Source organism: Tarenaya hassleriana, unplaced genomic scaffold (genome assembly GCF_000463585.1).
Source record: "Tarenaya hassleriana unplaced genomic scaffold, ASM46358v1 Cleome79, whole genome shotgun sequence".
NCBI classification, from domain to species: domain Eukaryota; kingdom Viridiplantae; phylum Streptophyta; class Magnoliopsida; order Brassicales; family Cleomaceae; genus Tarenaya; species Tarenaya hassleriana.
This window is the reverse complement of record NW_010970398.1, coordinates 117,519-131,108: the sequence shown is the minus strand read 5'-3', so window position 1 is coordinate 131,108 and position 13,590 is coordinate 117,519. Positions and strand designations below refer to the sequence as shown.

The window sequence follows — 13,590 nt, the reverse complement described above, 5'->3', positions numbered from 1 at the left end:
GAATTCGTTTCGGACCATGATACAACTCCGGATGATGAAAGTGGTTCTTGTTTGGACGATCAGTGATTTTCTGGCGTATGGCATGCTATCGGGATGGAGCATACATGGAAGACTTGCATGTCCGTTTTGCATGGAGGAAACCGAAGCGTTTCAGTTGAGACATGGGAGAAAGTCGTACTGGTTTGACTGTTATCGCAGATTTCTTTTAAGGAATCATCCATTGAGACAAAATTGTACGGTTTTTACCAAAGGTAAAATCGTTACTCAGGAAGGTCCTGTTATGCAAACCGGAGAGCAAATTTATTCTGAACGAATAAATAGTGGATATTTGGATGATTTGCAAGCTTCTGTGCAATGTGGAGGTAATTTTGGGCATAAGAAGTGCAAAGGATTTGGTGATTGGCATAACTAGTATAAGCGTAGTATTTTTTGGGATTTGCCTTACTGGAGTTCGCTAACGCTTCGACACAATCTGGATGTTATGCATATAGAGAAAAACGTTTTTGATAACATCATCAACACCGTTCTGAATGTGCCAGGGAGAAGTAAAGACAACATCAACTCGAGGAAGGACTTGAAAGATATATGCAAGAAAAAAGAGTTGGAGTTGACACGTGATGGTCACGCACCAGTGCCGATATTCAGACTCACAAGACCAGGTAAAACGGTCTTGTTTAAATGGTTAAAAGAATAGGTTAAATTCCCTGATGGATATGCATCCAAATTGGCGCGATGCGTTGATACTGATTCATTAAAGCTTATGGGAATGAAGAGTCATGATTGCCATGTATTCTTGCAAAAACTCATTCCTATTGCATTTGTAGAGCTATTGAAACCCAGTGTCCACAGAGCTTTATGTGGTATTAGCACATTCTTCCGAGATATATGTGCAAGATCTCTGAGAAGAAGTAACCTAGAGGTTTTGAAAGGCAACATCCCTGAGATACTTTGCGCCTTGGAAAAGGTATTTCCACCTTCATTTTTGGATGTGATGGAATATTTACCTATTCATTTACCAGATGAGGCGATATACGGTGGTCCAGTACAGTTTAGATGGATGTATCCATTTGAGCGATTTTTTTTCCATCTCAATAAGAAGGCAAAAAACAAAGCAGCAGTGGAAGGATCTATCGTCAAACAGTATTTGTTAGAGGAGATCTCCTACTTCAGTTCTTTCTATTTTGAATCTCATATTCAGACGAAGAAAAGGAGGGCTACCAACGAAGACGATAGAAGTTATCTCTACCAATATGATTCATGTTTCGGACTTATTCCCGAAAGTTTTTAACCTACTGGACGACTCGGAGGCAAGTCTGAAGAATATTGATTAACTGTACAAGAGTACAATCACATCGCCACATATATATTGTTGAACTGTGAAGAACTTAAGCCATACGAAAGGTACACATTTTGAATCTCAAATGACTTCATTAATGAATTAATTATACATGTATATCTTTCCTAATAACATGTTTTTAAGACTTTTTGACGAGGATGTCTTGGCAACATATCCTAATCTAAGTGGAGAGAAACTTGAAGGAATGAAGGAACAACATTATGCATCTTGGCTTCGAGACTATGTAAGTACTATATATATATATGCATGTGTTTGTGTTTTTATTAGTCATATCGAAGTAATTAATTTAATATATCATATCGATTTTATGCGCAGATTCAGTCATGCAGTGATAGAATTCCGGCATGGATCAGAGATATATCACATGGACCTGGGAGAAAAGTTATTTGTTGGTCGATAATGTTCACCCGAGGATACACGTTTCACACTTACGATCATGAAAAACATAAATCCACGTTCAATTATGGAGTTTGTATAAAAAGCGGGTCATCTGAAGATCTTGATTTCTTTGGAGTTCTTCGGCAGATTTTCCAACTCCAGTATCCAGGATTAGTCGGGTTGAAAACAATCATATTCAGATGTGATTGGTTTGACACAACGTCGGGACGCGGCTCACGAAAAAATTGATGGGGAGGTGTTGACATAAACCCGAAACGTTCATATGCAAAGTACGATCCTTTTATACTTTCAGATCAGGCAGACCAAGTATGCTTCATTCCATATCCGAAACATTCTGCGACATCCGTGAAACGACGACGGAAAGATCAATGGTCGGCTGTTTTGAAGATTAACCCACGAAGATTAATCGTGGATTCGTCGACAACACAAGATCTCAATGAGCCAATGCAAGAGCAACTCGAAGATCCGGTTCTTCCTATCCAACTAGGTGATTACGACGATACACTTGCACTTCCTAACATAGACGACGAGTTACTTGACGATTCGTCAAATGTACAAGACGATATCGACGAATTCGTTTCGGACCATGATACAACTCCGGATGATGAAAGTGATGAAGATTCTATGTAGACTTGTTTCTTTTTATTGTTTTCATATTTATTTGTATTTTGAAGAATATTTTCATATTTATTTGTTTCGGACCATGATACAACGGGCATTCCAACGGACATCCGTTGGAACCACCTATAAATTCCAACGGATGTCCGTCACAAATAGCGTTGCAAATGTCCAACGCACGTTTCCAACAGATATCCGTTATATTTTTCCAACGGATAGCCGTTGTAAATACCGTTGTAACATTCCGACGATGATTCCAACGGTATTTCCAACGGATATCCGTGGCAAACGCCGTTGTAAATCCGTTAGAAATTGTCTAACGGATATTCTAACGTATATCCGTGGAAAATTTGCCACGGATTGCCCGTTGGAAATCCGTTGGAATTATACCACGGAATTATCCGTTGGAAACCCGTTGAAATATTTCAACGGATTGTTTCGTTGGAATTCCGTTTGGTAATTGCCACGGATTTCCAACGGAATCGATTTTCCAACGACGTTTTTCCAATGGATTTTCGGCATTTTCCAACGGATTCGCCGGTTGGAATTTGGGTTTTTTTTTGTAGTGAACGTGCAAAGCAATGACGTGCGAACTACCGAATGACTACGGAATGGAAACAACAACGGCAACACGCAACGGACAGAAGATTCAAGCACTTAAAATTGATCAGCAAACACGTCAAACAAGCGTGCAACAGACGGTGGTATGAGACAGTAGCAATCGTGCGATGGAAGTCACAAAACGTGCGAAACGATTAAACGTGCAATCGATTATCAATCCTAATACTTGCTCCTATCAAACGTCTCACTCACCAATACTCAAATATTCAATCGAGTTGATACACACGCAATGAACAAATTCGATCACACACAAAAAAAGCAATGCAAGCAATGGGTGGGGAACGAGTTAACCGAGGATAGGCGGCTTCGAGTGAACAGTCGGAACTCATTTGCTCCAGCCTAGTAAATGGACCACTTGCTGCGAACAAAAAGCCAAGAGTGATCAGGTTATACAGTCGAACAAATACGAAAGAAAAATTGCAAACGAATCACATGGAACAACACAACCGAACGCATGTGCCGGGAATCCGATTGATGTGCAGTTTTCGTCGCGATCGAACGAGGCTTCAAAGGATTCATTTTTTAGCGATAAAAAGAAAGATCTCACCCGGAAAACGTCTGTTGGCTCGAGCAAAGCTCTGATACCAAAATGATATACGCAATGCTGTGGAAGAGGATGGATCTGCGGCTTGAACACGCAATCACCGCCTCATTATGTGGCTCTCGAATTCACGGTTCAAACAAGAAGAAAACAAGGGGAAATCAAACGGGATTCAAATCCAATCACCGGCTCACCAAGTGGCTCTCGAATTTGGGTTAGAATCAAAAGGTGGGATGGATAAATCGAAGGATAGAACCTCGGAAAAACCAAGGAAAGACGAGTCGGCCTAACCGAGCTCCAAGGGGACCGTCGGACACACCGGACGGCGACATGGGCGGCGGACACACCGGCGGCTCGTGGAGGGTGGCGGACAAACCAGCCAAGTTCTTTTGAGAGAGAGAGTTCTCAACAAAAATACAGATTTTGATTGATCAAAGTGTTGATGATTACAAAGCTTGGAAAGAGTTTAAGTAAACAAAGCATTAAATGCTAGCTCACATGCAAGCCTAGTCATAAATAAGGATCAAACAACAAAATATAGTTGTTGGACATTATGTGGGCCGAAAATCCTTGAGTAAATAAGGCCCATGGGCTTCACTCGGCCTTAAGAGACGTCGTCTTCGAATGTAAGTAAGTTCCGGGTCAGATTTTGTCCGAAAAGTGAAATGTCATCCTTGGACTCCCGGGATCCGCTAAGAATGTGATTGACGGCCTTGGTGAGCATGACACGAAGCGCTCAAGCTCTAGCACGAGTAAGTGGTGGCTCGGCTCTATGGTTTGCTCGAGGAGCCTTCGCGTTGTGCACGTCAAATCCCGTTCTCGCGGCTTCGAATGATCTTGTGACGTTATGATCATCCGACAAGAGTCTTGACGCCTGATGGGCCAAGTCTTCAACATCTTCTAGAGCTCCTTCTGTAAAGCTCTCATCCTCGTCCAAGCTGCTAGCTCCGATGTCCTCATTACTCTCAGATGGGCTGATTGGCACAATAGGAATTGCCTGATTTTCGGAGTTCGCAACAACCGAAGGCATTCCTCTGGGACAACAACATTCGCAACGTTTGACACTTGATTATTCATATTTGTGCCAGCAACATCATGATTAACAGGATTCGTAACCTCCGCTATATGAGGATTCTCATCGATATTCATAGCAGGAATCTCATTTCCTGGAGTAGTATTTGAATCCATGGGATTTCTTGGATTATCAATGATATGTGGAATAAATACAATCATTGTTAGCTTTCACAAAGCTTATAAACTAAATTGAGTTTCACTTAACTTATAAATTGGTTTAGCTCACTTCCAGTAATAGCCGGAGGGTTCACCCCGATTCCCACGTCCTTATTATGATGAGGGTATAAAGGGTTTCCTCTTCAAATCTGACCCGCTAAGACAAAGTTTGCTTCCCTAATTCACAAAAAAAGTTACGTCCGATTTTGTTTACCTAAACCTTTTTTTTCCCAAAATAATGTTCAAAATTTTTTTTCCACAAAAACACTTTTGAATAAAAGATATATTGATCTTTCTCTTATGAATTTTTAGACTAATCTCCTTAAATTGGACCAAAATAATTTTTAATTCTGGACTTATTCTTTTGGCCTTTTCAATTAACCTCTTTGAATTTAATTTGGACTTCAATATGGGCTAAACTCTTTGAATTTAATTGGGTTAATATTCAATATTAAATTTGGGTCTTAAATTCAACTGGACTTAGACTCGTTAATATTTGGACAAGAAAACAACTTTTTGGTTTTTTTTTCAACACTTTTTTTTTTACCTAGTTGTTTTTTAGATCCAAATTCGTGTAAGGTTTTATACCGAAACTGAAAGAGATTTAGACACTTACCCGAGAAGTTTGCCTCGTGTTAACCATGAATCGAACTTAAGATTGTTAGGGACGATGGTTGTTGATGACGGCAAAATTCCGGCAATTCGAATGATTCCAGATAAGTACCTGAAATAAAAAATTATTTTGTCGAGGCCTGTGAAACACAGTTTTTTTAAGTTCGATTTTCGTGCCACCTCTAAAGCTTAGAGACTATTGGAGCACAGTGAACTCACAGGATACAACAACCACGTATTCGGAAGAAGCTTTCCAAATAGCAAGCGAACTCTCAAAGAGATATGAACAAATATATGAATGCTCTTTTTTTTTTCTCTAAAATGCTTGTTTTTTTCTGTGTTGAATGATCTAACCCAAGACCTCTATTTATAGTAGATGGAAGAATCTCAAAATAAAATCAATTTGATTTTCAAATTCAAATTAGATTTTATTTTGATATTATCTCGATCATATTTGATAGGTTTTCTGCATATTTGAATCCGATTTGAATTTCAAAATCAATCAAAAATATTTTCTCAATATTCTGTCGATTTTTATTAAAGTTTCTACAACTTTTCACGGATCGGATTTCTCACGGACTAGGCCCGTTTTGATTCAATCAAATAAACCCAAATCCAACATTCACCGACATGCGACATGGGATTGTCTGTGAGTGGTCCCGTGGAAGCTCTGCGCCCGAAAAGAAACGAGAGGAGGAGCTCCGTTCTCGGTCAGAAGCTAAAGACGAGAGCTGTTATTCAGACACCAACAACAAGCCTGATGGAACTCCGCGCGAGATTCCTGTCGGAAAAGGCTTGTCTAGTTCGTTAAAACTTCTTCGAGAGCGAGGAACACTGAAGGAGAACAATCTTGAGGAGGTTAGAATCGACAGAAATCTGAGAGCGAAGGAAGCTTACAGGATGTTTTGTCACAAGTTCCATGGGAAAACGAGGCGAGGGAAGTGGATGAAGAAGACCCGCCGCCATTGAAGAACGAGAGATGCTTTCCAGCTAAGACATCTGGCAATTCGTGTTGACTTTCTTCAGTTCTGTTATGTTTCATCGAGGTTGTCATTTTGATTTTTTCTTTGGATTCCATTACCAGATTTTTAAATCTATATTTCGATTTTATATTACATTTGATTCAATTTGAATTTGGATTTAAATCATGCTCTAGTTTTTTTAATTGCTTTTATATAAATTTCTATTAAATTTTCGATTTAAAAAAAAATAATGATAACTATTCAATTTTTACTTTGCATTTTACAGTTGCTTGATATAAATATGAAATGGCTATTCGTATTTCAATGAAAAACAAAGTCGTGGTCGCGTTTGATTCCGTCAGTGGTTAATGGAATGGTATTATCTATATCGAAAATGTATTATCAAATTGTGAAAAAAATAAGAATAATTATAACATAAACAAATGGTGTTCCTTTTATTACTGTGATATTTTTCAAGTAGGAATAATTTAATTAATTATTTTTTAATTTTTGCATTAGATAATTAAGAATCCACATCGTTATTAATTTATTTTAACCAAAGTTTTATTTTATAATTTTTTTTTTCTTATGTTACATCATTATGGCTTATCCGATGTATATTTCCAACTGTGTCATAATTGATTTTTATACAATAAAAAAGCCGACTAGTCATATTTTTAGGATATGTCCTTTTTAAAAAAAAACTTTAAATACACGAATAGACAAAAATGCCCTCATGATTTCATCGATGTTTTGTTTACTAGCGAAAAAGGAGTCTTTCTTTAATTCCGTGAGATTAAAAACCCTAGGCGCTGTGTTTCTGTCGATCGCTCTTCCTGTCGTTCCCGCCGATCTACTCTCTCCGGCAACGGTTTCGTCTCTCCGGCGTTGTCTCGTCCGAAACAGGTGAGTGACCATGATTTTTCCACGGTCTCGTCTGTCCAGTGTTGTCTCGTCCTGATTTACTTTGATTCTGGTTTCACGTTTCGTCGTTGTTTTGTTCGTCAATCGCTTTTGGTATGCGATTTTTGAAATTCCGAGTTTGGATGATGTTAAAATTGAAAGAGTCTCGTAATCTTCGTCGTTCTCTGCGGGAACAGAGGCATCGAAAGAGCTCAGGAATTCGAGGGCCCTCCAACATATCCTCGTCAATCCGACGGTGGCTCCACATTCACCGCATGTAATTATATTTTTTTAGTTGATTAATAAAATTTATTGATAAGAATTTCCCAAACTTGTAAATTTCAATGCTCCAACCCAAGTTTATTTCATCAGTTTACCACAAGGCAGAGATTTAACCAGCATATTTCATCCTATTAATTGACTTCTAACAAGTTGATATTCGATTATTTGGCAGTAAGTTAAGGAAAGACTCTACATTTACTATCAACATGTTGTCTGGAATAAAAATCATTCCTCGCGAGGAGGTAAATTTGCTCATCTTGTTCCTAAATTCTCTGTTTGTTATTCTTTTCGAACGAAAGATTGGTTCGTTCAAGCTTAGATTGATGTTAACTTATCTGTTCAGGTGCTAGATGAGAATTCACACAAAGATAAAGGGGAATCCAGTAGTGGGAGAGATAAGAGAAAAAATCACAGAGACAGGGATGGCGGTAGATGTCGTAAGGCTGAGGTTGCTGTTGACAACACACAAGAAGTAGAGATTGTAAGGAAGAAAATTGGCCTTGATTGGATGCTCCCGTCAACCCGAAACACAGACTCAAAACCCAATTTAATCGAAGAGGAAAGTCCAGCCAAGGAGGTATGCCATAGCTCATCTGTCTTTTAGACTCATGCTTCTGTGTATTCTGACCATATTATCTGATCGCGGAAGTGGATGGTTAGCTTATGACAAATTTCTTTCTCAACTAGGTAAATAAGGTGAACCCCAAGGAACTCAATCCTTATCTGAAGAACAATGGAACTGGTTATCCCGAGGAAGGAGATGAAAAAATAACTATTGGAGATCGACTTCCTTCGACATCCCTTGTTGGTGATGGAGGTGCGAGCTGGCGACTTAAAGCTCTTAAGCGTGCTAAAGAGCAGGCTGCCAGAGAAGGGAAACGCATTGAGGAGGTAGGCTAGTTATAATTACTCTGTTCTCAAACTCCTCCTTTTGAAAACCATTTCATTGTTTGAGGGTAATGCAGGTTGTAGAGGAACGGTGGGGTTCCCTTGGTAAGCTTGCTGTCTCAGTATCCTCTCAGACAGCAGCTCCGTCTCGTGCCCATCTGCATGCCATAAAAAATAGAAGAAAAGGGCATAATGAAGAGGCTGATATGGAAAAACAAGAAGAAAGGGTTTCTGAGAAGGTACTTAAACTTGTTATTGTTTTCCTTTTATTTTTTGTGCTTGTGTTGTGTTACAAAAATAATATCATTTTAAACTGGAAAACATGATAACTAATGTTATGATTCTGTGATGTGTTTTTCGCTTTAAAGAGTAGTGGTCGGGCTTATTTGAGGGACGTCTCTCTGCGTCATCCAGAAATGAGAGCCCCAAAAGCTGACTCTTCACTATCTTGGGGAAAGCGGAAGGGTCAAGCCCAGATAAATGAAGATGCTGGGCTGATATCCGAGGCTGCATCTCGCTTAAATAAGTTTGCCAATGATGGAAACTTCATGAAGGAAATGATGTCTAAGCAGAGAGCCGAAACAACTGCCTCCACTGGTACAGAGCAGAAGACAGTATCATCTGAGTTCAATAAGCCTGATGAGGGGACTTCTTCTTCTGGTAAAGAGGCAATGAGCGCGAATCAAATGGCAGCTAAGGCATTACAGCTGCGGATGAAAGGGAAACACGAAGAAGCGCAGAAACTTATGGTGAGAAAATCTTTAAGTTTAGTAATATCCTCTCACCTTGTTCCTGTATCTATTTTTGAAACCTTTTAAACTCACAAAGTTCTGTGTTCAAGTGTAAGCTCTGAATTTTAACAACTAACTGTGGAAGAGTTTTCCTCTATGCTTTCCCAGGAGGAAGCAGACAGATTGAAAGCAAAGCAGGCTATTGGAGATGATTCTTCCAAAGAGCGCGGATCCAGAACTGCAGCAAGGTAAATTTGCTCATCTATTGAAGCTTTTACCGATATCAGATCGTATTCGGCTCGTAATTCTCTCTCTCCGTTTCTTATAAATACTTTTGTTTTCACTTCAGATATGCCGTCCAAGATGTGAATGCTAGAAAGAGGGGTGAAGAAGATAACACAGATAGACATTTAGCCAGAAGCATAATGCAGAACAAACGGTACAGTGTATCCGGTCAGGCTGATGATGAGTATGACTATGGAGAGGCTCCAAGTAAAAAATCCAGAAAGAGGGGCTCATCCAGTCATGATCACAGTAACATCTCTGAAAGGGATAATCGCGTAAAACGCATCTTGACCCAGCAAGAGCGTTGCCTCTTCTGTTTCGAGAATCAAAACCGCCCAAAACACCTCGTCGTATCAATCGCAAACTTCACGTATCTGATGTTACCACAGCGGCAGTCCGTTGTGCCAGGCCACTGCTGTGTCTTGCCAATGCAGGTATTGACATTGAACATATAAATTCAACCTCAATTGGTTCACAATGTAGGTGCTCTTAGATTGCGTTCTGATGGGTTTTTTCCATACAGCACGAAGCAGCCATGAGGATGGTGGACGACGATGTTTGGGAAGAGATCCGGAATTTCATGTTTGCAAAACAAGGGAAAGAGGTTGTGTTTCTGGAGACAGTGATGGGTTTATCGCAGCAACGCCGGCATTGTATGATTGAGTGTATACCGTTGCCTCAGGATATCGCAAAGGAAGCGCCTCTTTATTTCAAGAAGGTCAGGGTTCTGTTTTATTATATCCCTCCTCCCTCCATTATCTTGTTAGTGGAAGTATTGGGTTTCTTACTCTTAGTTAGCTGTATGAAAACCTTTCAGGCCATTGATGAGGCTGAGGACGAGTGGAGTCAGCACAACGCGAAGAAGCTAATCGACACAAGTGTGAAGGGTCTCCGGAACTCGATTCCAAAGGATTTCCCGTACTTCCACGTGGAGTTTGGCCTAAACAGAGGGTTTGTCCACGTGATCGATGATGAGAAACAGTTCAACGGGAATCTCGGGATGAACGTCATCAGAGGGATGCTTCAGTTGCCGGAGGAAGACATGTACAGACGGAGAAGGTACGAGACCGAGGAGTCCCAGAAGCAGGCGATGGTGAGCTTCTCCCGTGAATGGGAGCCCTTTGACTGGACGAAACAACTCGGGTGAAAGTGAAAGATCTCTCGTGCTTTTCTAGTCACATTCTGGCGGGGATAATGTTATAGTCATTATACAATGGGAGGATTCGGCAGCTGTACGTATGGTTCATTGCTGCGTTTTCTTTTTTAATCTTTTTTAATCTTTCCATCATGTGGTGAGTCAAAAAGTACTGGTAAAGGAGAAATTGATGGACTTGTCTGTGCTCGCGTTTCGGATTTTTCAATTTTATTTAGAAAAAACCCGTAATTGCAAGCATTTTGTATAACTGTAGAATTTTAACAAATTTCTTACTGTCAAGGCCGTTTGCTCACAAAGAGCATCCGCAATCAGAGAATTGCCTGATTAATCGGGAAATGGATTCTTTCGCGGCACCACGTGAGAAATTTTAAAAAAAAGAAACAGACAAACAGAGATACATATGTATACACACACATACATGCATAATTTGATAAAAACACGTATATGCACATACGTATGTGATTTTGTATGTGTTCGTATATACATATGGGTGTGGTTTCCGTGTGTGTACATATATTTGTAATTTTTTTCTCAACCCCGTAACCGAAGTGCTTCACTACCGGTAAGGAGGGGAAAAAACAGCTGAGTGATTCATTCATATGCGAATCAATCGTTTGAATCATAGTATGCGTACTCTATACGTTATGTGTGGAATATCGTAAATCAAAACGATTATTACATTAATTAACTCGTAAAGATGCGCAAGAATCAATCAATAATCATTTTTATCTGTGACTAATTAGACAACTACGACCTACTACAACACAAATTGTATGTAGCTTAGTAAATAAGTGAACCAATCAACCTATACATACATACATATATATATATATATAGTACACGTATGTATGGATGTATACAAAAAAAAAACACGAGGCGGGTTTAGGGACCGGTTGAGATGTGGTCGTCGTTCTGGCGATTCTTATCTCTTTCCTTGACATCAACACTTGCGGTGATGTTGGCCGGAGCTGATTCGATATCTCCGATGGATTTTTGCCGGAGACGGGGTCCGTCCGCCGGAAAATCTTGGCCGCCTAAGTCTCCTCTTCCCGGAAAGTTGTTGAGTTGTCCAGATTGCTCATTCTTTCTCTTCGCCTTCATGTGCCATTGCTTTAGTGCCTTTGATGTTTGCTCGTCGAACACCGATCGTTTCATCGTTGAACCCATCTGCAAATATTTTCAGTTTTTTTTCCCTCTATTAGATGACTGATGTAAGAGTTTTCAAATGTGGGTTTATGGCAGAGATATGTGATATATATATACACACACACATAGAGGAAGTGTAATGTGAGTTGGACCAACCTGAGTGACAAGGGCATATAGAGGAAGTGTGATGTAACTGCAGAGGAACTGAACTCCGACGCTGTAAAAGGGTAAGAATATTGACTCGTTAGACAAGCATGGAAACCTTTCACGGTGCCTTGTATCTGAAGAAACCGGACTTCCTAGGTTACATATTTGAAGATCTGGAGAAAGGGCAACTTACCCAAGACAGACTCGTGCGATTATAAGACCGAAATGGTGATGAAAACACGATCTCAACCCAAACTCATACTGCACCAAGATTCAGTAACTCATCCTTCAACTTCACGCCAGAAAATGAAAAAACGAAGAGCAAAAGAAGAAAAGAAAAAGAATAAAGAGAGTGGTTTATGTTACCCATATCCAGAAGAAGTAAGTAATCTCGAAGGCATTCTGAAAATTTCACAACGAACAAGTCAAATTTTCATCTGCGAGTCTTTATATTTTATTTGTTAACACTAAGACTGTGAATATGTTTTCAATCTTGTAACAATTTTCAGTGATCAGAGGATGCTAAATGCATGCTGTAGACATTTTTTTTTCCAGGGGAAACGTACCTGAAAGAGCACGAAATGGATCATATGAAGGACTAAGGCGGGTTTCCCGAACCAGAAGTGCCTGTCTGAGACATTGACAAGAGGCATCCCTTGGATCACGGCGTGTCTCTCCTGAATTTCTAACGCCATGTCTGATATGATGGCTTGAAGCTTCGTTCCGATGGCTAATGTCAACTTCAGACCAACCATCACAACATTTAATCGCTTTCGTTTCTATTCCTTCTTGCGGAAAAAGGGTTATTTGATAGAGTAAAAATCACTTACAGTTGGAGGAATCATGGTGATAACAGCCGTTATGTACCACCCTGGAGTCGTATTTCCCAGAAAATTAGTGTGTAGGCATCGAAGATGGACGAATACAAAAGGCGAAAAATGAACAGAGAACTGTATATAACTAATGTATGGTGTTTTGTACATGAGGGGGAAAAGGGACTGACCGTGGACATCGAAGAGTAGAAAGAGCATGACAAAAGCCCATAGCGGAGGGCTGTCATTACAAGAATGATTATAGGTTGTATCAGACCACAATGGATGGAGATTGTTAAAGCAGCAAAGACAAGATGTAGAAACAAGTGTCCGAGGTTCCATGTTACCTTATTCCTACGACTACCTTGAAGTCGTCTTCCAATGATCTTTTGATGTATTTTTGAAAATTGAACTTCATTCCGGGAGCCAGATGAACCTGATCGCAAAGGATTGTTAGAAAAAACCTCAGAAAAACTATCAAGATGGGATGGACAGTTTCAAGTAACTCACACTAATGAACCCATGTCGCATTGTTAAATAGTCAGATTTTCTGACAGACCTGACTATCTGTCGGAAGAAACAGATCTGAAAAAAAGAGTAGCAACATTGGCTTTCGAGTAAGTGAGATGCCAATGGATCAAATCAAGAATTGCACATTTGGAATCTGCGTAATCGTACCATGTAGAAGGAGAATCTATTTCTCGTCCAAGGATTGACGTGCTCTCGGACAAATGATGTCTCGTGTGTGAGCCTAAACCTTGAAGGGTCTGCAAATACATATATGCATGCAAATAAGAGTGTCAAATCCAAGTGTAGTTACATGGTTAGTCATTGTGACAGTATCTACAATCTACCGTTCATCATTTCTTGCTCGGTCATGATCTCTTGCTCCCACTCTTT

General features: G+C 39.9%; 3 protein-coding genes across 6 annotated transcripts in view; 1 reads left to right on the top strand and 2 right to left on the bottom strand.

The window, feature by feature from the left end:
* Window positions 1-3,996: 3,996 nt before the first annotated feature.
* Window positions 3,997-6,076, bottom strand: LOC104801943. The gene is made up of 3 exons (XM_010525328.1): window positions 6,009-6,076; window positions 5,383-5,490; window positions 3,997-4,570 (listed from the first exon to the last, which is right to left on the bottom strand). Coding segments are annotated over exons 1-3 (408 nt in total). The 5' UTR covers window positions 6,011-6,076; the 3' UTR covers window positions 3,997-4,272.
* Window positions 6,077-6,321: 245 nt separating this feature from the next.
* Window positions 6,322-10,813, top strand: LOC104801942 (CWF19-like protein 2). 4 transcript variants are annotated; one of them, XM_010525326.1, is made up of 11 exons: window positions 6,322-6,424; window positions 7,150-7,246; window positions 7,698-7,767; window positions 7,869-8,102; window positions 8,213-8,416; window positions 8,491-8,652; window positions 8,782-9,162; window positions 9,313-9,392; window positions 9,494-9,863; window positions 9,953-10,147; window positions 10,247-10,813. In XM_010525326.1, exons 1-11 carry the CDS (start codon window positions 6,412-6,414, stop codon window positions 10,574-10,576), a joined length of 2,136 nt encoding a protein of 711 aa, XP_010523628.1. In that variant the 5' UTR covers window positions 6,322-6,411; the 3' UTR covers window positions 10,577-10,813. The 4 variants fall into 4 exon arrangements, with proteins under 4 accessions (XP_010523628.1, XP_010523627.1, XP_010523626.1 ...); XM_010525325.1 differs by having other exon boundaries at window positions 7,105-7,246; XM_010525327.2 differs by lacking the exon at window positions 6,322-6,424 and adding an exon at window positions 7,441-7,520 and having other exon boundaries at window positions 6,939-7,246.
* A 468-nt stretch (window positions 10,814-11,281) lies between these two features.
* Window positions 11,282-13,590, bottom strand: part of LOC104801941 (MLO-like protein 9) — a 3,800-nt gene continuing 1,491 nt past the window's right edge. The window contains exons 6-16 of the mRNA XM_010525323.1: window positions 13,545-13,590; window positions 13,369-13,457; window positions 13,201-13,275; window positions 13,038-13,126; window positions 12,882-12,931; window positions 12,709-12,749; window positions 12,445-12,618; window positions 12,245-12,280; window positions 12,072-12,139; window positions 11,888-11,948; window positions 11,282-11,752 (exon numbers count right to left, since the gene is read on the bottom strand). Coding sequence (XP_010523625.1) covers window positions 11,468-11,752; window positions 11,888-11,948; window positions 12,072-12,139; window positions 12,245-12,280; window positions 12,445-12,618; window positions 12,709-12,749; window positions 12,882-12,931; window positions 13,038-13,126; window positions 13,201-13,275; window positions 13,369-13,457; window positions 13,545-13,590 — 1,014 coding nt within the window. The 3' untranslated portion in view covers window positions 11,282-11,467. The remainder of the gene's footprint in view (window positions 11,753-11,887; window positions 11,949-12,071; window positions 12,140-12,244; window positions 12,281-12,444; window positions 12,619-12,708; window positions 12,750-12,881; window positions 12,932-13,037; window positions 13,127-13,200; window positions 13,276-13,368; window positions 13,458-13,544) is intronic.

Bases quoted from the DNA above. Each gene is read 5' to 3' on its own strand.
- LOC104801943 (XM_010525328.1), bottom strand. The intron at 4,571-5,382 runs GTAAGTGTCTAA...TTGTTGTCCCAG, and splicing joins ACACGAGGCAAACTTCTCGG to AGGAATGCCTTCGGTTGTTG.
- LOC104801942 (XM_010525324.2), top strand. From the start codon at position 7,077: ATGATTTCATCGATGTTTTGTTTACTAGCGAAAAAGGAGTCTTTCTTT. The intron at 8,417-8,490 runs GTAGGCTAGTTA...AGGGTAATGCAG, and splicing joins AAGGGAAACGCATTGAGGAG to GTTGTAGAGGAACGGTGGGG. The intron at 9,393-9,493 runs GTAAATTTGCTC...TTTTCACTTCAG, and splicing joins GGATCCAGAACTGCAGCAAG to ATATGCCGTCCAAGATGTGA.